We start from the raw sequence: 24,648 nt of genomic DNA, 5'->3' as shown, positions 1-24,648 counted from the left end.
CTAGTACATTTGCAGTTTTCTTTTATTAGGTGTGAAATCTAAGAATCCCCTGCCAACTCTGGAGGGCTCCATCCAGAATGTTGAATTGAAGTACTGCAGCACATCATTGGTCAAATGTGCCTCAGGGACCCTGGGATCAATAAAAGTCTGTGCCAAAGCCCCAGGTATGTGCAGCTGGACCATGTAAAACTTTATTGCCTGTATAGGAGAATTGGCCTTGCGTTTTACAAGGAACGTTACTGAAACAAGAATTTACTCATTGTTCCTATGAATCAGAGGTTTGAAATATTTTTATTTTTACTAAAAATTAAAAAGAAATTGTGTTGAATGATGCTTTTGCACTTTATTAAATTAACTTTTATTTAAAGCAAACTTCATAGATTTTAAAGTGCTATAGTGAGAAAAATTAAATGACAGTTTATTCTTTGGTGGGGGGTAAGAAATAAGATAACATGACACTTGTGTGAATATTAACCTAAAATGTTGTTGGTATAATAAAATGAGACAGAAAATCCAGCTGTTTTCCAAATTAAGGATATAACTGACTTTGTATTCCTACTAGTACTTTATTTCATAATACTTTCCTTAAACTGTTTGTCATTTTTTTCTGCACAAATTTAATGTCAAGTTAAAATTGAAGAGGTGCATTGTTGAACAGTTAGGACACAGTGTATCCCACTTGTTTTCTTTATAAGCTTTTCTGAATGTGTTCAACTAGCAATATATTTTTTAGTGCTAAAAGGGATTTTGATCATACTCTTAGGATCTGTGTACCTAAAGTTACCGAATTTCAGATACATAATTTTATACCTAAAATTATTGATTTTACTATGCTGGCAAGCTACCCATGGTGTATTTGATATGCCAAAAACAGTAACAATAAGTCTCACAATGGAGATGTTACTGGTGCCCGCTCGAGCAAATTGATGAACAACTGGATGACAGTGCTACAGTGCTACTATGATGTTTGTATATTTTAAATCAAGCCTCTTGAAGTTACTCTAAGACTGACATTTTTTACTTGTTTTTTGTTTTCATAAATGTTTTTATCCAGGTGACAATGGAAAAGAAAAATTAATTCCATTGCTTCAGGGTCCTTCTGACACTAAAGACCTTCATAGCAGCAAGTGGCTCAATGAGAGCAGAAAGCCAGAATCTCTCCTAGCTCCAGATCTGATCGCCTTCACCGTCCAGGTTCCACAGTACATGGACTACTGCCACAGTTCTGGTGAGTGCCAGCCCAGCGCTCATCACTGAGCTTGCAATTTGCTTTTCCAGAGTGGCCTAGAGTTTGGAATTCTTTCTTTTTGTTTCTCTTCTCCCCTCCCTCTCCTCCCCTTTCCTCCCTTCCCCTCCCCTCCCCTCCCCCCCCACACAAAATAGGGCTGGAGTGATAGCACAGTGGGGAGGGCATTTGCCTTGCATGTGGCCGACCCAGGTTCGGTTCTTTTGTGCGTCTCGGAGAGCCTGGCAAGCTACCAGGAGTATCTCGCCTGTGTGGCAGAGCCCGGCAAGCTCCCTGTGGCGTATTTGCTATGCCATAACCAGTAACAAGTCTCACAATGGAGACGTTACTGGTGCCTGCTCGAGCAAATCAATGAACAATGGGATGACAGTGCTACAGTGCTATAATACACACACACACACACACACACACATATATACATACACACACACATATATATGTATATGTAGCACATCATGTGATACATAGAAATAGGTAAAGAAATTTTAACATTGTTAAGAGAACATACTGTTCTTGCATAGTGGCCCTTTGTGATCCACAGTTAGCCACATGAAAAGGAGGCATTTGGTTCTTCCATAGTGTTGCAGAAATAAGACAATGTGGGTGGTGGGGCAAAGAACAAAACTCAAGTGCCAGGATCATGTTTTAGAGTTCTGTGCTTTCATAGCAGCATATTGTCTCGAATGTACTGTTTTATGTAGTGCCGTCCTGGCAGAGGCATGCTTCTTCATGTGGGGAGAGCAAGCAGAGAGGTCACTGAGGATGGGCAGAAAAGGTGTGTGTGAATTTAGCCAGTGTGCGGTTAAGAAAGCCAGTTGGGTTTGTCACTGAAGCTGGCAGCAAGACAGTAGTGGACGGATTTAGAGAGAGGTAGCTCAGAGCTGCCATCCATGGCCCTGCGCTGCTCCCGGAGCACTGCCCACTCTGACCCAGTCTTCCTATGGCCAACAGAAACAAAACCCAAAAAGGACAGGTGATCCGAAGGCATTCTTCAGGATGGACTGACTGGTCAGAAAGTGGGTTCCAAAAACTTGCTGAGGGCCAGAGCTGTAGTGCAGCAGGAGGACACTTGCCTTCACCAGGCCAGTTCCGCTTTGACCCCCAGCATGCGTCCGCTCCTCTGAGCTGTGCCAGGAGGATCCCTGAGTGCAGGGCTAGGAGGAAGCCCTGAGCACTACATAGTGTGGTCCGAAACCAAGTTTCCAAAAACAAAAACTTTGCCCGAGTCGAGCCCCATTAACATCACTTAACTAGTACTGTAGCCTGTAGAGAAAGTACTGTACTAAATTTGAGGTAAAAACCATGAAAACATTTGTGATTAACTGACAAGATGGAGGTCATTTGGAGGTGAATATTCAAAGAAATACACAAGTGCACATATGTAAAAGATACAAAAACATTTGAAAGATGAATTTTAAATAGAGTAGCACTTGCGGCTGAATAGTACTAGCATTCAGAAAAACTAGGTTTAGTATATGAGTCTGAAGACCCCTTTGTGAGCCTGTGTCTAAAATCAATATTACCCCCAGTTTTTCAGCTCGTCAAGTATAGGTGTGGAACTACTTCTAAGGGTATAAAAAGGGAGCATGAGACCAAGACCCAAACTGAGACTATGCCAGTGAATAAAAGATCCTTCATCAGTCTTTTGAGGTAGTGGTTAGTAAGCCAGAGTTTTGCTTAACGGGCTCAGTGACTGATATTGTAGGCTTTGTGGGTCCGAGGAACTGTCTCAATCATTCACTCTGCTGTAATACTGCTTAGACCACAGAACAGTTTTAGGTAATAGGTAAATGGGTGGATGTGATTGTGTTAAATATTTAATTCATAAAACAGGAGATAGGTTTGAGGTATTGGTAGTTAAAAAAATTACCCTTTTCTTAATAATTTTTTGTTTTAGTTTTGTTCTGGGGACAACATCCAGCAGTATTTAGGGCTTATTCTTGGCTCTGCACTTGGGGACCATATGTAGTTTTGCAAATCAAACCCGGGTCACCTGACTGCAAGGAAAATGCCCCACCCGTTATATTGTCTCTCTAGCCCTGTTAACCATGTTTTAATGAAATTCTGCTCATTTAATCCAATTTCTGAAATGTTTTAACCATCTGCCTAGAATGAATTAATGAGTCATGTATTTAATTATTTTGTAGGTGCAGATATAGTATAGTGGTTAAAACACTTTCCTTGCGTTTGATTGACCTTGATTCTATCCCTGGCATCATATATGGTCCCCTGAGCACTGCCAGAAGTGACCCCTGAGTAGAAAACTGAGAGTAAACCCTGATTTCCACCAGAAATGGTCCAGACTTAAAGGAAAAGGAACAAAAATGATCTGTCCTTTTTTATAGTAATATATAATATTGCATATTATATATATATTGTATAGTAATATGTAATATTTTTGTAATTTTAATACATTTCTACAACCACAAAAATATATTGTATCTCTCACCTTTTATATGGGTTTTAAGGTAAACGTTACTGTATCATTGTATCACTGTCATCCCATTGTTCATCAATTTACTCGAGCAGGCACCAGTAATGTCTCCTTTCTCCCCAGCCCTGAGATTTTAGCAGATTTTTCTCCTTACTCATTTTTCCCAAAGATTGGAGGCTCTTTTCAGGGTCAGGGGAATGAGACCTGTTATTGTTACCGTATTTGGCATATCAAATACACCACGGGGAGCTTGCCAGGCTCTCTGAGAGGCATATTTATTTATATATGTGTGTGTGTATGTATTTATATGGTAAACTTATAAAAAGTATGTCAATATTTCTAGGTAAAAGTTTTATGTTCTTGGTATTAAGGAGATTCCATTTTATCTTCAATATTAGTGTCATATTCGGTAATATGTTTATAGATCTCTGTGTAAGATTTTAGTATGATCTTATATTTGGCACTTTGAAAATGTCCCTTTGGGTATGTTCTAATTCTAAAATGTGATGAAGTTTACTTAAATCCTGTACATGCTTTATTTAGGGCATTTAAGTATTATGGGTTGGAGCGATAGTACAGTGGGGAAAGTGTTTTCTTTTCAGGTGTCTGACATGGGTTTGATTCCGAGCATCCTTCATGTTCCCCTAAGAAGTGAGCCCTGAGCACTAAGTCAAGAGTAAGCCCTGAGCACCACTGGTGTTGCCCCAACACCAATAAAATAAGAAAAACTTTCACCCATTTTTGAATTGTTACATACATTTATACTTAGATATTTATAATATAGTACTTATATATGAGTTTTTAGCTGTTAATTTTTACAGTGAGATTTAAAATAATATTGATTAATCATGTTTGTACGATGATTTCGTAGAGATCTATGAGCATGTATCTATATATGACTTATAGTATAGATGTAAAAAATAAGTTTTATTTTGTGTGTGTGTTTGGGCCTACCCAGTGCTGCTCAGGGATTCCTTCTGACTCTGTGCGCAGGGACTAATCCTGGTGAGGCTTGGGACCGAATAATGTGCCAGGGTTGAACTCATGTCAGCTGTGTGTAAGGCAAGTGCCCTACTGGCTGTTCTATCACTTTGTTCCCTCAAAATAAAGTTTTTTTTTTTTTTTTAAATTAGTGAATCACCATGAGGTACAGTTACAGACTTACAAACTTCCGCGCTTGCATTTCTGTTATACGGTGGTTGAGTGCCCATCCCTCCACCAATGCCCATCTTCTACCACCAGTGGTCCCAGCATCCCTCCCACCATCCCCACCCTGTTCTCCCCCCAAAATAAGTTTTCATTGAAATAATTAAACAGTTCTTCAATACTTTATTTAAATATCATTCCCTATCAAATGTTCTTGATCGCTGTATATAAATGTTTTCCTTTCTTACTACTTACACACGTACACATATACACACATTAAATACACACTGGCAGATACTTTCCTATTTAGTTTTTCTTCATATCTACCATAGTCTACTATGCTATATATGTGACTGATGCTACATTTGATCAGAAATTTTTATCTTTTCTGATCACTATTATATTTTTAGTCTGTTTTGTGTGGGCTGTTATTCTTTCACAAAGTATTTAGTGGATAAATGAGCAGGTGAATGCTGATTATATTTGTCTTTTTCAGGGTGAAACATTTAAAGTAAATGATCAAAAGTAGGTATCATTTCTGATGTTTCAAAAAAAAGGATGTGGAACTGAGAACATGCCTTTATCTTAGAACACATTTTGTTTAACACGTGCAGGGCTTTGGAGTCTTCCCTGGCACTCACCCTCATCTTCTCACTCTACCCCAAGAAAAGTGTTCCAGCCCACATTGTGGGCTCATCGTCACTCTTCTGAGGACCATCTTGTGAGGCTTTTGTAAACTATGCGTTTGTGTATGATAAATAGAGAAATGAGATATTAGTTTGGCTCTCAGTAAAGCATTTGTTGATATTAGTTAATGTATGTACATTAAATATTTTTTAATTAATCCTAAAATTTTTCCCCTTATTTTTGAAATAAAGACTTGGATTTTTCCTCATATGCTGTATTTTGCCTACAATTTATGGTAGGTACTGCTTCCTGAAAAGATTTGTCAATCTTGCTTGTCTGATATTTAAGAATATAATATGATCACAAGTACTTTTCATTAAGACAATTTAGAGGCTATCCAAGCCAACTTTAAGCTGATTTTGAGTCCTTTTCATGTCTTTGCCTTTATGTGCAGAGATTTCTTGGTTGTTTTTTCTTTTCTCAGTAGTGACTTTGTTTTTGCTTATGTATTCCCCACTCCTTTTTCCTTTTTGGGATTTCATATCTCTTCTTATTTGTTTGATTCCATCTCTGTCTTAAGATTTTAATCATTTCCTCTTCTCACCACCACCCTTTTACACTTTTACTCATGCTTCACTGTGTCTCATCTTCACCATGATTTTTATTCATTCATTTTATTCAAATAATTTAATAACTATATATGAGTGTATATGTACAGTGTTGTATGTTTTGAACATTCTTCATCATAGGATACTGAGTTCTGTGAGGACAAAAGTTTTCTGTTTCTTGATTTTACATCTTCAAGTCCTACCATTGAGCGATAGGAATAATTTTTTGGATGAATGGATAAATGATATTTATGAAAGATGGTAGCAAGCTACCGAGAGTATCTTGCCTGCAGGGAAGAGCCTGGCAAGTTCCCCGTGACATATTCAATATGCCAAATACAGTAACAATAACAGGTCTCATCCCCTGACCCTGAAAAGAGCCTTCAATCATTGGGAAAAATAAGTAAGGAGAGGCTGCTAAAATCTCAGGGCTGGGATGAATGGAGACGTTACTAGCGCCTGCTTGAATAAATTGATGAACAATGGGATGACAGTGATACAGTGATGAAAGATGGTATAGGATATGAATTATGTGGTAGAGAAATACAAAGTCCTATTAGCCTTTCCCTCTTTCTTTATTCACCTAGTAGTTCTAAGAACAGCAGGTAGAGCATTTGCTTTGCACACAGCTGACATGGGTTTGATCTCCGTCATCCTGTACGGTCCCCCAGCACTGCCAGGAGTGATTCTTGAGTGCAGAGCCGGGAGTAACCCCCTGAGCATCTCCAGCTGTGACCAAAGAAGACAAAAAAGTAAAGAAATAAAAAAATTGAGTTATGTCTATCTGCAAGCAGTGAAGGACATGTTTATTGCTCATGAGGAAAGATTTCTTTCTTAACTCCTGTTCATCAGTTCCCAGGCACCTCCTTCTCCCCATGTGTTGGCATCATTGGGATCCATCTTTATTGTCACCTCTGTGGGGCGTGGGGCAAAAAGGACCAAAGAGAATATGTTGAAGGCTCATGTTGCTACTGTGCTATAAGTAAGAAAATAATTGCTCTCTTGCTCAGGAGTCCCCCATCTACTATGTTCCTCACGAAACTCTGGTTAGGTTCACAATTCTTTTCATCAGACAAAGCAGTTTCTTGGTTTGCCTTACTGAATGCTGTTCATTTTCCTCTTCAACTACATTTTATTCCTGTGTGCCCTAAACTGTGTTATTCTCAACATGATTATAGGTGCTTTCTCTTTGGGTATTTTAGTCAATAGTCTTGTATTTAACACCCAACCAAGTTTCAGACTCTGTCCATTTATTTTCCGATCCCAAATGTTAGCTGCATTTAATGGTTTTTCCTGTCAATGTTTTAATGATGCTGAAAATTATTTTTGTTTGTTTCTGATTTTTGAGCCATGCCCTTAAGGGCGGCTTACTTATGGCTCTTGGCTCAGGGTTGCTTTGAGAAGTGTCTGGGGAATCATGGGATTTTAGGACTGAACCTGGGCCTCGAGCATGTAAATCATGCATTCAGCCCTTTGAGCTCTTTCTCTGGTCTTGCAGAACACAGTTCAAATACAGCAGTGTAATCCCTTTATTCCATGATATTTGATACTTAGTTATTCACTATTTCAGTTACTGGTGGTACTTCCATCCTAATAGTGTAGTATGAATTTTAGCACTAGCTTGCTAATTCCTCCTTTCATTTCTGCATGCGCTAGAAGTGCCACAATTTATTTGGAGTTGAAGTGAATATTGCTGGCTATTATTTAGTTTTTTTCATGTTCTTGGATTCACTGCCATATTAGGTGACCCCACTGCATCTTCAAACACGGCTCTTTTAGAATTTACGATAGCACACAGTTTGGGTTTTAGCTTTCCTGTTTGTGGAGAGAGCTCCTGTTGAGTCGCTAGCTGCAACCTTTTGTGCCACTGGAAAGTTCCTCTATTTCTTTTCTTTTGCCCATTCCCTTTGCTGTGGTTGCATTGCCCCGGGTTCTGTTGACAGTTGGTAGTGGCGCTGGCATATCATTCCTGCAGTGCTCTACGTGAGTGGTGTCTGGTGGCAGTGCTTGCCCCTTGTTGCAGTGCTCTCCATGGGGGTGTCTGGTAGCAGTGCTCACTCCTTGTTGCAGTGCTCTCCGTGGGGGTGTCTGGTGGCAGTGCTTGCTCCTTGTTGCATTCTTCGTGGGGGTGTCTGGTGGGAGTGCTCGATCCTTGTTGTAGTACTCTCTGTGGGGGTGTCTGGTGGCAGTGCTCGCTCCTTGTTGCAGTGCTCTCTGTGGGTGGTGTCTGGTGGCAGTGCTTGTGTGCCTCGCTGTGGTGCTCTGGACAGTAGGAGATATGTGCAGCAGGACGAGACCTGTGGTAATACTATGAGTTGAGTTTCTTTCCTTCCACTTGTAGGCAGATACTTTTTTGCCATTGGGCCACCTCTCCTTTGCCTCCACTATTCTTAGCAAGGTTTTCCTCTTTTTTGAGAGGGCCACAATGGCAGAGCTCTGGCCTGACAGTGCTCAGGGGCCATCAGGCCTTCACCTGGTAGGATGGGGGTGAAGGGGGGAGGGTGGGAGTGAATCCAAGCAAGGCATGTGCTCTGCATCTGAGCCACAGCCCTGACCCTCTTACCCCAAATTTTTATGTGTACATTAGTTTGTGTTTTTTAAAAAATCAAAACTACATACTTCTGTGAAATTTCTTTGAATTTGTTTTTGGTCCATTATGAATGTAGACAGTGCCTTTTAAGGTAACTGAATGGATGATTTAGGTAATGGAAGTCATTAGTATGACTTTTTACTGAGAACTCACACCTTTAAAATGCCTTCCAGTGATTTTGGCTCCTCATTAATGAAGAAGAGATCTTTTAAAGTATTCATGTAAATGAAGTTAGTTGTGCAAGTAAGATGAGCACATTAATTTTCTCTTAATCTCTATAACGCAGTTATCCTAAGATTAGTAATTGGTAAGCTATTGATTTTATTTTAAAACAATGCAAAGCAAGTGTTTATCATAAAACATCTTTTAACTACAATACAATTACAGCCAGTGTTCCTTTTTCCTAGTGTAATCAGTTTCAGAAATGTCAAGTTTTTAACTTTATGAGACTGTATGTAATAGAAATTTTATTTTACCCACCAAATATTGGTAACATTTGACAATTATTGCTTGAGAGATGTGTACAGTTTAAATTCTAGTCTCTGGCAATGGGGACTGGGGCTCGGTGGGCATAGTTCTCTTTTTTGCCGAAAATACACAACAAATGCAGTCACTCTGATTTCACCATCCAGAATCGATTGTTAAGGATATGAGTTGTTAAGGAGTTTTTAAAATGGAAGCAGTATTTTGTATTGTAAATTTTAATTTATGGGGAATGTCTTTTTGTTCCAAAAAAGTCTCCTCATAATGTAGAAGTGAATTGCCTTGAAGTTATATTTTTAGTATTTTTGACAGGACACATGAGTAAGAATGCTTATATATTGTAGCAATTAAAGACAATTCACATTTGTGGTCTGGGCATAAATGTGTAAAAATTATACCCATCTATCTTATTACATTTCCTTTCTCCTCCCTGAGGACTTTACTATGTACTTTATCTGTAATTGTTGCCAGTTTTCTATCATGTTCCCACTGGGCTTCTGGTGCAAAAAATCTTATCCTCTTGATGACAGAGCTTGCCTGAATGATTTCATGCTCCTAGCATTTTTGTTCACGGGAATTAGGGGCAAAATGTAACTACAGCTGAACAGAGGGTCTATTTTTGTAATTTTGGAGTTTAGGCTCTGTTATTGGAACTAAATGAAGAGATGCAGGTGTTCTGCAGTCCAGGCCCTTCGGGAGTTTGGATGGTAGATGCTTGAAAAGAAAATGCATGTGTTTCCAGAGTCAAACAGCAGCTGGGAGACAAGGATTTATGTTTCTCTCAGAACTTTGGGATTTCAAAATGTTACATTTAATCACAGGCACAGAAAGGGGAGCAAATGTTAAAGATGTTATGCATAAAAGTAAGTTTACTGATCTCTTTACCATATGAACTCGTTGTGGGAATAGAGGAGCAAAGTGATTTGTAATAATGATATAAACAATTTTTTTCTGTTTAGACATACACGCACAATACAAGTTTTGATGAAATATTTGTCAAAGGTATTTTGGTTATCATGATTTGGGGAAGATTTAAATAGTGTTTTATAGTAACACAGCATCTTGAAGTATAAGAATTGTACTTTTATATTTAAATAATAATTAAGGTGATTTAGATATATACATATTCATAAGATGTATATGGAAGATATTAAAAGATTTTTCAAATTATGTAGTAATTTTGTATGCCATTATCTAATTCATCTGTTTTAAGTAAAGGGATACTTTTTGTATTTCTTTACCATTCTTGTATTTTTATTTCTCTTTTAAATCAGTTTGTCTAACAAATATTTATTGCAAATATTCTGGGTGCAGAGTGAGTTCCTTCTATGTAAAGGAACTTCTTATCTATTGAAAAAGCATATACATACCGAGGTTGAATGAAAGAATGACAGAAATGACTTAACGTTCCTAGTTCAACTTTGTTTATAGCTAGTATATAACCTGTTAGTTTGAGCAGGTCAACTTCTCATTTTGGTTTCTCTTCTGTACAATTATATCTTAATTGCTTGCCAACATTGGAACATAGATTAATTTCTATATTCTTGTCTAGTATAAATTATAAAATATAAAGCAAACTTTAAATATTAATTATTAGTCCAAAATAGTGTCCTATATTAATAATTTTTCATTCAAAATATAGATACTTTTTTCCAAATCATTTTCTACCTTGCTTTTTACATGCCAACAGCTTCTTATCTGCATTAAGTTTACCTTCAAGTTAACTTTGTGAACTTGTGAGTACCCTGCTCTGTAGCTAGTTGCAAATCCTTTACCTAGTTCCACAACTGAACCTTCTTCCAGATTGAAAAGTTTCCTGGATGCCATGATGTTAGGAGTCCGGAACAGTCTCAATAGCAACAGGAAATTACTTGACTTGCTCCTTTGAAAGGTCCCAGAATCTGGAAGGAAGCCAATGGGAGAAATCCCGTTAGCCTGTGGGTGACCAGTTGTTTCCCTCATTTATAGCACAAAGTGAAAAAAAAAATAAAAACAACTTTTAATGCTGGTATTATATAAAGAAAGTAGAATCCAAATTAAAGAAGTGGTAGTTTAATTTATAGATGGTAAATGACTATACAACAAGTACTTCAGGTTATAATAGGCTGCATGTGAACTTCTTCATGAAATGTGATATTTGATATATTTTTGTGGGTCAAAAAGATTCAAAAGGTACATCTGTTTATTTTATAATCTAGGCATATTTGTACATCCTTATAGTGAAAATTTGTTTTTGTGTTTCTGTCCAGATTTTGAAGCTATCTAGTAGTTATGATGGCCTTAAAAAAGAGTAGGAACTTTGTGCATCAGTAGGAGTTGATTTGCAGAACACTAAGGAGTGAAATTCACATTAGTTTTCACTGTCTGAAGAAGCTTGGCTGCCCAGAGAACTTTCACGCCCCATTCAGCTAAGACAGATACGCAGAAATCAGTCTCAGGTTTTGTTTTCTAAGTAGATGATGAGTCAGTTAATGTGTGAGAACCTGAGCACATATCTTAGTATTGTTGGGTATTTCTTTTACCTTACTGTTATTTCACTTTTCTTGCTCTTTCTCCCCATCCTCCCTCTTCCATTCCCAATTAATTGCTTCCTTTTAAGTCATGCAACAGCATTTGAACCAGATTCCATAGCAATAGTCATGGCTGTTGATAGTATTCCTTCCCCGTGAAACTGGGAATTCTAAGGATTATGAAAAGTATGTATGTAATTGATAATTGTAGGGTGGTCTGAAAGGAAAAAAAATTGCCATTTGGACATGGCCCTATTGTGTCCAGGCCCATATCATTTGTAAACTGATCTCTGGTGGAAAAATGTAGTTTGTAATCTGCTTAAGAAAAATTTAAGAAAAAGTAAAACCGTGACTTTCATATAGTTAAGAGAATTGGCAAATGATAAATATTACTAGCACTATTATCAATGAGAGAACCAGCAGATATTACAAAGTCAAAGGAGAATTTACAGAGACTAATTATTTATTAATTCTGAATAAATGTACGCTGGTAAGTTTTAAGTATGTATCATTGAAAATGAACAGCAACATGTATATATACTATATTATATAAATTTGGATGAAATGTAGTTTAGGATAAAAGTGAGGTTTTAGTTGTGAACTTAATTAGAAATCAGTTATTCTGTACATCAGTATTACTAACGAATTTGGAAATGGACATGAGACAGATTTCTTCTGCAGTGCAAAAGTGAGGTCAGTTGAACTTCTACATGACAGAGTTTATGTTCATATACAGTCAGTAAATTATTTTGCATTGATATCAAGTATCTGTAATTTGCAGATTCGTGTGATAGCTTAAAGGTACCAAAAGAACAGAGTAGCCATAGAGTCAGACTTTGGTAACCTATGGCATGGTACGTTTTAAACAGTGCACAGCTTTGCACTGAGGCTAGGTTTTTTTTTCTTACAACCCTTACTAAACCCAGATGGCTAGGCTATTTTTAGCTGTGGGTGGTTTAAATATAGAGGCAGGTCAGAAGTAATTTTGTGAGGCACAGATTCAATACATTGAAGGAAAATTAAAGGGAAATAATACCACCGGCAGAGGGCAGTGATGAAGTAACAGTTTCCTCATGTTCAGAGGAAATACTGATTGAATAATTTCCTACTAATTCTGTAAAACTTGAGTTTAACTTTTAAAATCTTGTCATATTAAGTTCCTTTCAGCCTGATGCTTTGTCTGTATCTTCAACTAATCTCTAGAAAAAAAAAAGCTTTCTTTTTTTTTTTTTTGGAGGGGTGGCAAATAGGGAGGGTGTTTTGTAAACTAGATGCTCTAACTTGAAGTTTTTAAAGAAATCGTGTCCTATAATTTATTAAAAAAACATATTGAGAAAAGTACTTAGACAAATATTTTGATGGAAAGGTTCATGTTAAAAAGTTGGGTGAACAAGAATTGTAGAAACAACTACCAGGAGGTTGACTCCATGGCTAGGAGGCTGGCCTCACATTCTGGGGAAAGGGCAACTCAGAGAAGGGATCACCAACTATAATGTAGTCGAAGGCCATGTGGGAGAAGGGAGTTGCGGGCTGAATGAGGGCTAGAGACTGAGCACAGCGGCCACTCAACACCTTTATTGCAAACCACAACAGCTAATTAGAGAGAGAGAACAGAAGGGAATGCCCTGCCACAGTGACAGGGTGGGGTGGGGGGGAGATGGGATTGGGGAGGATGGGAGGGATGCTGAGTTTACTGGTGGTGGAATATGGGCACTGGTGAAGGGATGGGTTCCCGAACTTTGTATGGGGGAAGCATAAGCACAGATGTGTATAAATCCGTAACTGTACCCTCATGGTGATTCATTAATTAAAAATAAATAAATTTATTAAAAAAAAAAAGTTGGGTGAAAAACTGTAAATCTCTACATAGTAAGAGTCTAGTTTAAAAGACTTTGTCCTGACATGAATTGAAATAAATGTATACCTATATTCTTTTTATTTTGTTTTGATTTGGTACCACACCTCCTGCACAGCAGAGTCTGGCAAGCTACCAGGCATATTCAGTATGCCAAAAACAGTAACAACAAGTCTCACAATGGAGACATTACTGGTGCCTGCTCCAGCAAATTGATGAACAAAGGGATGACAGTGCTACAGTGCAGTGCTACATACCGGTGATAGTCAGGGGTTACTCCTGGCTGTCTATTCAGGGATTACTTGTGGTGATGCTCAGGGGACCATATGGATGCCGGAGATTGAACCCTGGTCAGCTGCATGCAAGGCCAGCGCCCTACCTGCTATCCTGTCAACTCTAGCCCCAAATATTTTCATACTATAATCTTTAATCAGACTACTCAGATTTTGAATTAGCCCCATTCATATGTTTATACCATTCTATCATACATTTGATATTTTCTGCAAATATTTTTCCCTAAAGTTATTTTTTACTATATTAAAAATTATTGTTGTTATGGGGCTGGAGCGATAGCACAGCAGGTAGCCAACCGGGTTCGAATCCCAGCATCCCATATGGTTTCCTGAGCACTGCCAGGAGTAATTCCTGAGTGCAGAGCCAGGAGTAACTCCTGTGCATTGCCGGGTGTGACCCAAAAAGCAATAAATATATATATGTATATATATATTTATATATATAGTGGTTATTTAGTCCACAAGTAGGTATTTCAGTTCATCAGTTCTTTTAGAGTCTTTAGAATTTAAATAGTTTGAAAGCACGTGATATCCTGAAAGCTTCTTAGTAGTGTAGGTTGTCCAGGTGTTTTGAGGGTGTTAGTAAGTAGCTGAGTGAAATCCTGGATTTCAGGAGCATAATTCGTGCTTTTCCTTAAGTGGTTTTAGTCTGATGACTCCAGAGTTTAAATGGACTTTTTGAGCCAGCAAGAGCGCTGGACAGGGTAAGCCTGTGCTTCACAGGCAGGCAGCCTCTGTTGGATGCCAGCCTCACGTGATGCCCTGAGCACTGTCAGGTGTGGCCCTTGAGCACCACAGGGTGTGACTCCCAAACTGAAACACTTAAATTGCTTTGTATTTACATAGCACTGCATTGTACTAATAGCCCCATTGTTCATTGATTTGCTCGAGTGGGCACTAGTAACGTCTCCATTGTGAGACTTGTTGTTACTGTTTTTGGTATATCGAATATGATATACCAAATATCACAGATAGCTTGCCATATTCTGTATAACTGAAATTTCATTTTATCATTCTTTCGTCAGCTCTTAGGGCTAGTACAAAGAGCAAACAAACCTTCAGAGAGATTCGTCCATTGTTCAGCTGAAAGGAACCCTCCCCCAAGCACTGCCACAGCCGGCCCTAAAGGAAAGGTATCTCCTGGCAGGAAAAAAGAATTGTCATAGTTAAAATTTAAGACCAAGTCATAAATTAAAAAATCAATTTTTTTTCTTGAGTGAAATTAAAATAGTCTAATGCTTTAATGAAAACTATTTGGAGTGAAAACTCTAGAAATAGTACTATAATAAAAAAATTAATAAACTTTCACCATTTCGGGAGAAAGATTAGAATGAAAGAGAAAAGTTTTAGAAAGTTATGTAAAAATATGATTATTTCCAGGACAGTAGGAGTTGATACAGTGTTGCCTTTTATTGTTTCTATTCTTCTTTCCAAAAACTTCTGTGTTGCTATTCAAGCAAGGGGTAGAGTTAATTTCTGCACTCAAATAGAGAAATAGAACATTTTTCTGGGGTGACTGTATAGGAGTTAGTAAGGGGCAGGAAGAAGAGTGAAGAATTTAAAGAGGACTCATTTCTATACATGGGATATTCTGAAATAATGCATTACAGTTGATGAAAAGAAGATAGCTTATCAAGTATCCTTTGGGGAAAGAATAGATTATTCATACTTCCTACGTAGGGCTGGTGGGAAGCCACTGAATGGACCGAAAAAAGGAAGAATGCACAGCATTAAACTAGCAGTTATTTGGTAAATTTTTTTAAGGATGATTTATCATTTCAAAATTATTAATTAAGATTTTGTGATAATTACTAATTCTGTGTAAAAGAATACACATATTTTAGTGGGGAAAAACTCAAGATTATTTCTAGGCTTGAAGAAAAAATAAAATATTTTATAGTAAAAGTTATCAAAATAGTAAGTGGAAGTATTAAAGGCAAACCTGCCTTTTCTTGTTTGTTCATTTTATTACATATATTTATCCTTGTTCCAGGCACCAGGTATGTTTCTTCACCCAGCATTAATGCATTTTATGTTAGAACCTTGGAATATAAAAGGTGACAAAGACCCCTTTACTCCCTATTAACGAGTTTCTAGTTCATTGAGGGAGAGAGCAGATAAACAGATAACTGAGAAATGGTTAAGTGTTGAGTGGAGCAAAGTGGTGTGAGTTCACATAGAAGGAAGCTCTTTGGAGATGGTCCCTGGAATCAGGCATGTTCAAGAGTAGACCTTAATCTAGGAATTAGAGGGGAATAATGCAGTTCAGCATGGAAAAACTACAAGAACTTCTATGTTGCTGCAGTTAAGAAGGGAATGGGAGTATGATTTTTAATGACTGGCCAGATCAGCAGGCACCTTAGATTATGGAAGGCCTTGCTAGTTCTTGGACAGGTTTAGACTGAGTGCAAAAGGCAGCAGCTGCTGAAAGATTTTCTTGTTGGTTTCTTTTCTCTCTCTCTCTCTCTCTCTCTCTCTCTCTCTTTCTCTCTGTGTCTTCCTGCCCCCTCCCACACTCTCTTTTTCCATTTAAGAGATTAAGGTAATATAGTGGATGAGGGTAAAAGATCAGGAAGCTATGAGATAGAGTGTTGTAATGGAGAAAAGCTTCTGTACTTCAAGAGAAACAGTGACCAAAATACAGAAAGAGCCCACAGAATGGGAAAGAATATTTACCCACTATCCATCTGATAAGGGATTAATATCCAGGATATATAAGACACTAGTAGAACTGTATAAGAAAAAAAACCTCCAACCCCATCAAAAAATGGGAAGAAGAAATGAATAGAAATTTGCTCAAAAAAGTAATACAAGTGACCAAAAGGCACATGAAAAAATGCTCCACATTGCTAGTCATCAGGGAGATGCAAATCCAAACAACAATGAGATATCATCTCACACCACGGAGACTGGCATACATTCAAAAGAACAAAAGCAACCAGTGCTGGCATGGATGTGGGGAAAGAGGGATGATCTTTCACTGTTGGTGGGAATGTCCACTGGTCCAGCCTTTCTGGAAAACAATGTGGACAGTCCTTCAAAACTAGAAACTGAACTTCCATATGACTCCGCAATACCACTTCTGGGAATATATCCCGAGGATGCAAAAAAGTACAGTAGAAATGACATCTGTATCTATATATCCATTGCAGCACTGCTTACAATAGCCCAAATCTGGAAACAACCCAAGTGCCTTAGGACAGATGACTGGTTAAAGAAACTTTGGTACATCTATACAATGGAATACTATGCAGCTGTTAGGAGAGATGAAGTCATAAAATTTGCTTACAAATGGATAAACATGGAGAATATCGTGCTAAGTGAAGTGAGTCAGAAAGAGAGGGACAGACAGAAGGACTGCACTCATTTGTGGAGTATAGCGTAGCATCACATGAGGCTGACACCCAAGGACAGTAGATACAAGGGTCAGGAGGATTGCCCCATAGCTGGAAGACTGTTTCATGAGTGGAGGGGAGAAGGCAGATGGAATAGAGAAGGGATCACTAAGAAAATGATGGCTAGAAGAACCAGTTGGGATGGGAGATGCATGCTGAAAGTAGATAATAGAACAAACAGACCTTTCAGTGTCTGTGTTGCAAGCCATGATGCCCAAAAGTAGAGAGAGAGTATGGGGACTATTGTCTGCCATGGAGGCAGGGGGAGGGTGGGAAAGGGGGAGTATACCCGGGATATTGGTGGTAGGGAATGTACACTGGTAGAGGGATGGGTGTTTGATCATTGTGAGAATGTAACCCAAACATGAAATCTTGTAACTATCTCATGGTGATTCAATAAAAAAAAAAAATTTTAAAAAGAGATGATGACAGTGGAGAGAATTGTCTGGATTTGGGGGACTGAAATAGGTTGGGACCAATAGGACATGATGTCCAGGAAGAGCCACAGTAGGCTCTGAATACAGTGCACTGCCTTTCACCCAGAAGTGAAGTAAAGGAACCAGCAACATATTTTGTTGATGGTAGATCCAGTTGGAATAATTGTAATATTTTTCTATTTCTTCATGTGTGTCTCAGGTATTTTTCAAAAATTCATCAAGATGTTTTTCTAAGAATATAAGGATTTTTCTAAAGAAAATAACTGATTCTTGAACTTGTACTTTTCACCATTCCACCAAAGAGTAAAGACAATGAAAAAATTAATTGCTAATTGAATTCTATTTACTTAATAATGTATTTTTATTAACTGCCAGCAGGCTTCATTTATGGCTGTACTAGACATTCAGTATAGATCTACTCTGAGTAGTATACACATATGGCTAATTCTAACATTTAGGGGTGCCCGGGGTGGGGGGTGGGTGAGAGCCCTTCCCACCCCAAGGGACCCAGCCCTGGCAGCTGGCCTTTACCACCCAACTGCTGCCACACTGCAGGCCACTTTCCACATGCTCAGGCCAAGTTCACACATGAGTGAATGTATTCCTGGACTGCATGGCCTCGGCCACTCGAAATATCATCATACAAGGAAATATATATATACCTCTCAGAGAGCCCGGCAAGCTACTGAGAGTATCCCGCCTGCACAAAAGAGCCTGGCAAACTTCTTGTGGCGTATTCGATATGCCAAATACAGTAACAATGACAGGTCTCATTCCCCTGACAATTCTTAGTATTTAAGTCTTGGCATGTGTTATTTTGTTTGAAATGCTAATTATTTGTTCAAGACCTTACCTTTTGTGTGTGGGGGTGCTGGGAATGGAATTCAGGGTCTTGAATATGCAAAGGCACAGCAATCTGCGATTGAGTTATAACCCTAGCTCCTACAGTAATATTTAAAATTTTTTTTTTTTTATTAGTGAATCACTGGGGCTGGAGCGATAGCACAGCGGTTGGGCCTTTCACTCGGCAGACCCGAGTTCGATTTCTCTGCCCCTCTCGGAGAGCCCGGCAAGCTACCGAGAGTATCGAGCCCGCACGGCAGCCTGGCAAGCTACCTGTGCGTATTGGATATGCCAAAACCAGGAACAGTAAGTCTCAGTGAGAGACGTTACTGGTGCCTGCTCGAACAAATCGATGAGCAACGGGATGACAGTGACAGTGAATCACTGTGGGGGTACTGTTACAGACTTACAAACTTTTGTGCTTGCGTTTCAGTCATACAATGATCGAGTACCCATCCCTCCATCAGTGCCCATTTTCCACCACCAATGGTCCCTGCATCTCTCCCACCACCCCCACCCCATTACCCCCCCGACCCTGCACCCATAGCAGGGCATTCTTTTTTGTTCTCTCTCTTCTTTTGGGTGTTGTGGTTTGCAGGAGAGGTGCAAAGTGGCCATCATGTTTGGTCTATAGTCTACTACAGTAATATTTTTGTAAAAGAATGAAATGTGTAACTGTTGTTTAAAAGTTTTTAGTATTTGTTTATGGTGAGGTAGTTTTCCCTTTTATGTTTTGATATGATTGGATTATTATAATTGTATTTGGCACTTTAATTTCACAACTTTCTAATGACATTTGGTTGCATGCTAGTGTTGCCTTTTATAAGATTTATTTTTTAATTGAAGTATTGGGATTATTAGATTTTATTTACTTTAAGTGGTTAGCTTAGAGTTAATTATTAGGTAGAAATTGATTTTTTGCTTAACAAAAACAAATACAGAAGTTAATAACCCTTTTTTTTATTGGATTCATTGTTAACAAGGCATAGCGTAAGTAAGTCTCAGTCAGCCTATGAAAGGGTTGACTTCACACAACCCTTGATGCATTTGGAGTGAAACATCTTTATCAAGTTAATACAAGAAGCCAGTCATGCCCTACTTGAATTACTCATTTATAATAGTTGAACAGCAGCCTGCATGTGGACTTTGAAATCCTGGGAAAGTAGGATGCCTGCATACATCCAAATGTTGAAAGCCTTGCTCCTTAGCAGCTGGAAAATGTTGAGCTCTGTTGTCATCTAGCAGGTTCTTGGCCTTCAGGGAGATGTGGTCAGTTTAATTACTGACTTGCCATTTAGCTTTATCCAGTATTTTTAATGGTTATAGCTTCTGAATTTATCCTCTTAAGTTTGTGCTTTAAAGGCTCATGTTTAATTTCGTGTATGTTATACTTTATAAAACCTGAATATTTAGACTATAGTGATTAGCTTTGCTTAAACTTATGATATAGAGTCAAATCACTAAGTATTATAAATATTTGTTTATTTACAGTGTCTCAGCGTCACTATTAAAATATGCTCACCTATTGATGTTCTGGATAAATTTTATAGATCAGATCCTTTGTGTACAAGTTTTTGGTGATTTTTCTAAAATACAGGCTATAGTTGAGTTTTAATTGAAATTGGTTATAAACAAGTATGCAATCATTTGTATTTAATATTTATATTCTTTCACTTCATTCTGAAATCTAGACACAAAGATGTTTTTAGAAAATGTTAATAGGAATGAGGAAGACACCACGTGGCTGGTTGAATGGACGTAGGTGGTATTGATAACGCGTTTGATTAGTTCCTTTTGGTAGGTTGGTCTGTTAAATTACAAAGCATATGCTACCATCTTCATTGACCTAACAGTATATTTGGAGGCAGTTCGCTGATGACACACTGAGGTTTTCCGGCTATTCTTACTAACTTGGTAGTGGAAAAGAAAGTGGACATTATCCATAGATACCATATACCTTCAGCCATGCTCAAGGCCACTCTCCACACACTTGGACGAGTGTCAAGCATGAGGGGATCGGCAGAGGAACCCAGGTGTGCGGGACCCGGGGCTGAGATCTCCAACCTTGCTCAGATTGGGACTGGGCCTTCTCCACCCTGAACCCCCATTTTCAGTAGCTTGGCAGCCACACCCATAAACGGCCCCCAGCACCCTGTAATCCCACTAATGGCAAACATTCAGAGACTATAAACCAAGCTCCCAACTAATAGCCTTGTTCTCCTTCTTGGAGAACTTGACAAGCTATCAAGAGTCTATTGCCTACACAGGAGAGCCTTGCAAGCTTACCATGGTGTATTAATATCCCCAAATACAGTAAAAGATATATGCATACCTCTCGGAGAGCCTGGCAAGCTACCGAGAGTATCCCACCCACATGGCAGAGCCTGGCAAGCTACCCGTAGCATATTCAATATGCCAAAAACAGTAACAATAGGTCTCATTTTCCTAACCCTGAAAGAGCCTCCGATTGTTGGGAAAGACGAGTAAGGAGAGGCTGCTAAAATCTCAGGGCTGAGTGTAATATACTGGCGCCCGCTCGAATAAATCGACGAACAGCGGGATGACAGTGATATAGTGACACCATATAGCACATTTGGGGCCCAGAGATGAAGCCGGATCTTGGGCATCTACCTACATAGTAACCTGCAGGTGTGTGGGTTGGGACTGGGATCAGGCAAATGTGAGGGCCTGGGCACTGCCTGCCTCCATGTGGCTCTGCAGGGCAAGGGCTGTGTCCGTGGCAGTATCTGCCCTTGTTCCCTGGCCTGTGAGTGAGTGCTCTGTGAGGCTGCGGGAGTCCTGCCACCACCCTGCTTTGGAGAGAGCCCCGATGTAGCCGAAGACTGAGCACTCAGATGTGAGCAGAGGACAGTGTGGGGCCGCAGTGATGAATGTCCGATCCACCGTGGCTGGTTTCTGCCTTTGGGCTGCTCTGCTCCCAGACCCAGACTGCTTCAGAAGTGTTGGAACTAGCAGAATGCAGTGCTGACACACGTGGGAGTGTGTGTTCGCATCTCGGGTTGTGATACAGGTGATTCTTAGGGATAGGAAATGTCTGAGAGAGTTAGAGATCGCTGAGAGCTGAGTGTCCACGTCAGCGTGAGGTGCAGGCAGATCTCCAGCCTAGGGAACTCGAGATAGAGACGCACACAGAGAGACTCTGTGGCATAGGATTGAGAACAGTGAATCCTCGTTTTGGGATAAAGGAGCCAAGAGCATAAAGGAAATCTGTTCAGCAACTGATGCTGGAAAATGAATAGCCAAGGGTAAAAAGAATAAAACTGAACCATTATCTTCACACCATGCACAAAAGGTAACTCAAAATGAATTGAAGATGTAGGTCTTAGATAGATCTGAATCCATGGAAAACACTGAGATACAGGCAGATTGTTCTTCCACACTGGTTTCGGTGCTGACTTTCGTGATTCAACTAGGGAGGTAAAGGTCAAAATAAAAATGAAATTAACTTCACTCTAAAAATCTTCTACAGAGTGAAAGTAGCCATCATTAAAACGAAAAGACATCTTACTGAGTGGGAGAAAATTCTCACACTGTACATCTGATAAAGAATTAGTTTCTGAAACACATAAAGAACTCAAAACTCAACCACAAAGTGTCAAGTTCTAGGGGCCAATAAAGCCAATAAGATGTTTACCGCCCATGTAGTTGATCTGGTTTGATCCCCGGCACCCCATGTGGTCCCCTGATTCTTTCAGGAGTGATCCCTGAGTGTAGAGTCAAGGGTAAGCCCTAAGCATTGACCTGAAACAAACAGAAAAATTCAACCCCACCAAAATATGAGTAGATGACCTGAACGGTCACTTCTCCAAAGACACATACAGATGATTTAATGTTTTAACATGTTTGTTAAAACATTCAGTATCACTAAGGAGAAGAGAAAAACCCAAGTCAAAGTGACCAGATGCCACTGTCACACCATTGAGAACAGACTACACGAAAAAGTCCAGAAACATCAATAACTGACAAGAATGTGGAGAAAAAAATGGACCAAAATTCACTGTTGGCCAGATGAAACTAGTTCAGCCTCTCTGAAAAATAGTATGGAGATTTCTAAAATAATTAAAACTCAAACGACCTTTTGAGCTGGCAAATTCAACCCGACTTCTCTATTCCAAGAATACTTGATTCAAAAAGAAAAAAATATATGCCCACCTATGTCCATCCTAGCACTGTTTCTAATATCCAAAGTGGGAGAGGACAACCGTGTTCAGCAGCAGGCGACTGCATAGTTACGTACACATAACTCCGTTTTGAGAAAACTCAGTTCTTGTTTGTGACAACATGAACAGTAGCATGCTGAGCAAAGTAAGTCAGAAGGAGAATGACAGGTAGGGGGATTATCTCACGCTTCGTGGGATATGAAGAAACAGCTAGGAAGCGGACAATACCCAGGGGAAGTAGACCTGGACCCTGAAGACTCGGGCTGCCTCGCAGCAGGAGGGAAGGACTGTGGAGGGGTTTCGGCACTGGCATCATTGCTGCCCTGAGGGTTAGGAACTGCCGTCAGCCAATGTCACCCCACTAAAGAGTAATTCAAAAATATACTAGGAAGGATTCAAAAGAATCTGTCAGGAGGGGCCGGAGCAATAGTACAGCGGATAGGGTGTTTGCCTTGCATGTGACTCACCTGGGTTCGATCCCCGGCATCCCATATGGTCTCCCAAGCACCACCAGGAGTAATTCTTGAGTGCAGAGCCAGGAGTAACCCCTGAGCATCATCTGTTACATGGCTACACTGAACTTAAGATAATTGTCCTCTTAACGGGTATTACTCTTGGTGGATATCAGGAGTTGGCTCTTTTTATACTAATAAAAAAGTTGATGGGAGCCATTTTTTAAAAAAATCAATTTGCCTAACAGCAAATTATTAATGACATGTTTGGTTTTATTGTTGTAAAAATCAAGTTTTTTTTTTTTTTTTTTGGCTATTTTAGGTCACACCTGTGATGCACAGGGGTTACTCATGGCTCTGCACTCAGGAATCACTCCTGGCAGTGCTTGGGGGACCATATGGGATGCTGGGAATTGAACCCGGTCAGCCGCGTGCAAGGCAAACGCTCTACCTGCTGTGCTATCGCTCCAGCCCCTAAAGTCAAGTTTTAAAGGCAAATTATTGAAGGCAGGTTTTATACTTGCTGTCTGTTATCGAGCAGGACTTTTTAAACTTCGCACACAGTAAGCCTGTTCACCAAGAAGCTTTTATGCAACTCTGGGTTCTTGGTATACAAATCAAATATTTACTAATAAGAGATTATAAATAAATTTCTTAGAAGTTAATCAGATGGAGCTGTGATGGTCTAAGAAACTAGATATAAAGTTCAGTTTTCAAATGATCAGTGCTATGCAAGTTTAACTTCACAATTTAAAATGCATATAGTTAACTTTGTAAGTAATTAAAATGAGTCTGTTGGTTCATAATTACTGTTTTATCACATTTGTGTTTGTGTTTATTTCTTGTAGTAACTGATTATTCTTCCCATCAAATGAACCAGTGCTCATAAGTGTCCTCTATGAGGACTTTTGCTATAGTTCTGTGTCCCTGAAGGGGCATTCTTCAGAAATTTCTAAGGGGATTTAGAAATTCCCCAACAAGTCCGAGGAGACACAGCTGTTCATTTTTTTTGCTGCATTGGACTGCTGTCAAGTTATTCCAGAACAATGCTCATAATCTCTAGTGAGTCCTAGTGCTTCAGATTAGCACACCCAGGTGCTGAAAACCTGTAAAAATTACGCCGAATAACATGATGTAAAGGTTTTGCTGTGTTGTTTCAAACTAGCTTAGAAGGGGTGAATAGTTAGTACTTGAGACCCTTGTCTTGTGTGTGGGTCAACCTAGCTCCAATCCCAGCTACCCCGTATGGTCCCACAGCCCTTCGAGGAGGGACCCTTGAACACAAAGCCAGAAATAGGTCCTGAAAACAAAAACGGAATGGAACTAGAGCAGGCTGAGAAAAGAGGGAGCGTGAATAGAGGCTAAAGGCGTAACTTGCTCTACAGGGCTGGTCTGCATGCTTTGCCTGCTGGGGTCCGTATTCCATTTTCAGTACTGGGTGCCCCCCCCAAATAAATAATGACATCATTTTGGCAGAATTAATGCTAGGGACAGTGGGCCCCCATTTCTCATATGGTGCATACTTCCTCTATAATTTCTATTGAGCTT

At 39.3% G+C, this 24,648-nt stretch overlaps 1 protein-coding gene across 6 annotated transcripts in view; it reads left to right on the top strand.

Annotated features, from left to right (window-relative positions):
- The window catches only part of VPS13B (vacuolar protein sorting 13 homolog B), a 645,914-nt gene that overhangs the window by 183,732 nt on the left and 437,534 nt on the right, over positions 1–24,648 (top strand). For all 6 annotated transcript variants that reach the window (XR_008628450.1, XM_055125276.1, XM_055125277.1 and 3 more), the window contains exons 17-18: positions 30–164; positions 1,055–1,228. Coding sequence is in view for 5 of the 6 variants with exons in the window: in XM_055125276.1 (XP_054981251.1) it covers positions 30–164; positions 1,055–1,228 (309 nt within the window). In the remaining variant the exon portion in view is untranslated. The remainder of the gene's footprint in view (positions 1–29; positions 165–1,054; positions 1,229–24,648) is intronic.

This window comes from Sorex araneus, chromosome 2 (genome assembly GCF_027595985.1).
Source record: "Sorex araneus isolate mSorAra2 chromosome 2, mSorAra2.pri, whole genome shotgun sequence".
NCBI lineage: Eukaryota > Metazoa > Chordata > Mammalia > Eulipotyphla > Soricidae > Sorex > Sorex araneus.
Note: the sequence above shows the minus strand (reverse complement) of the source record. Positions and strands in the feature narration are given on the sequence as shown.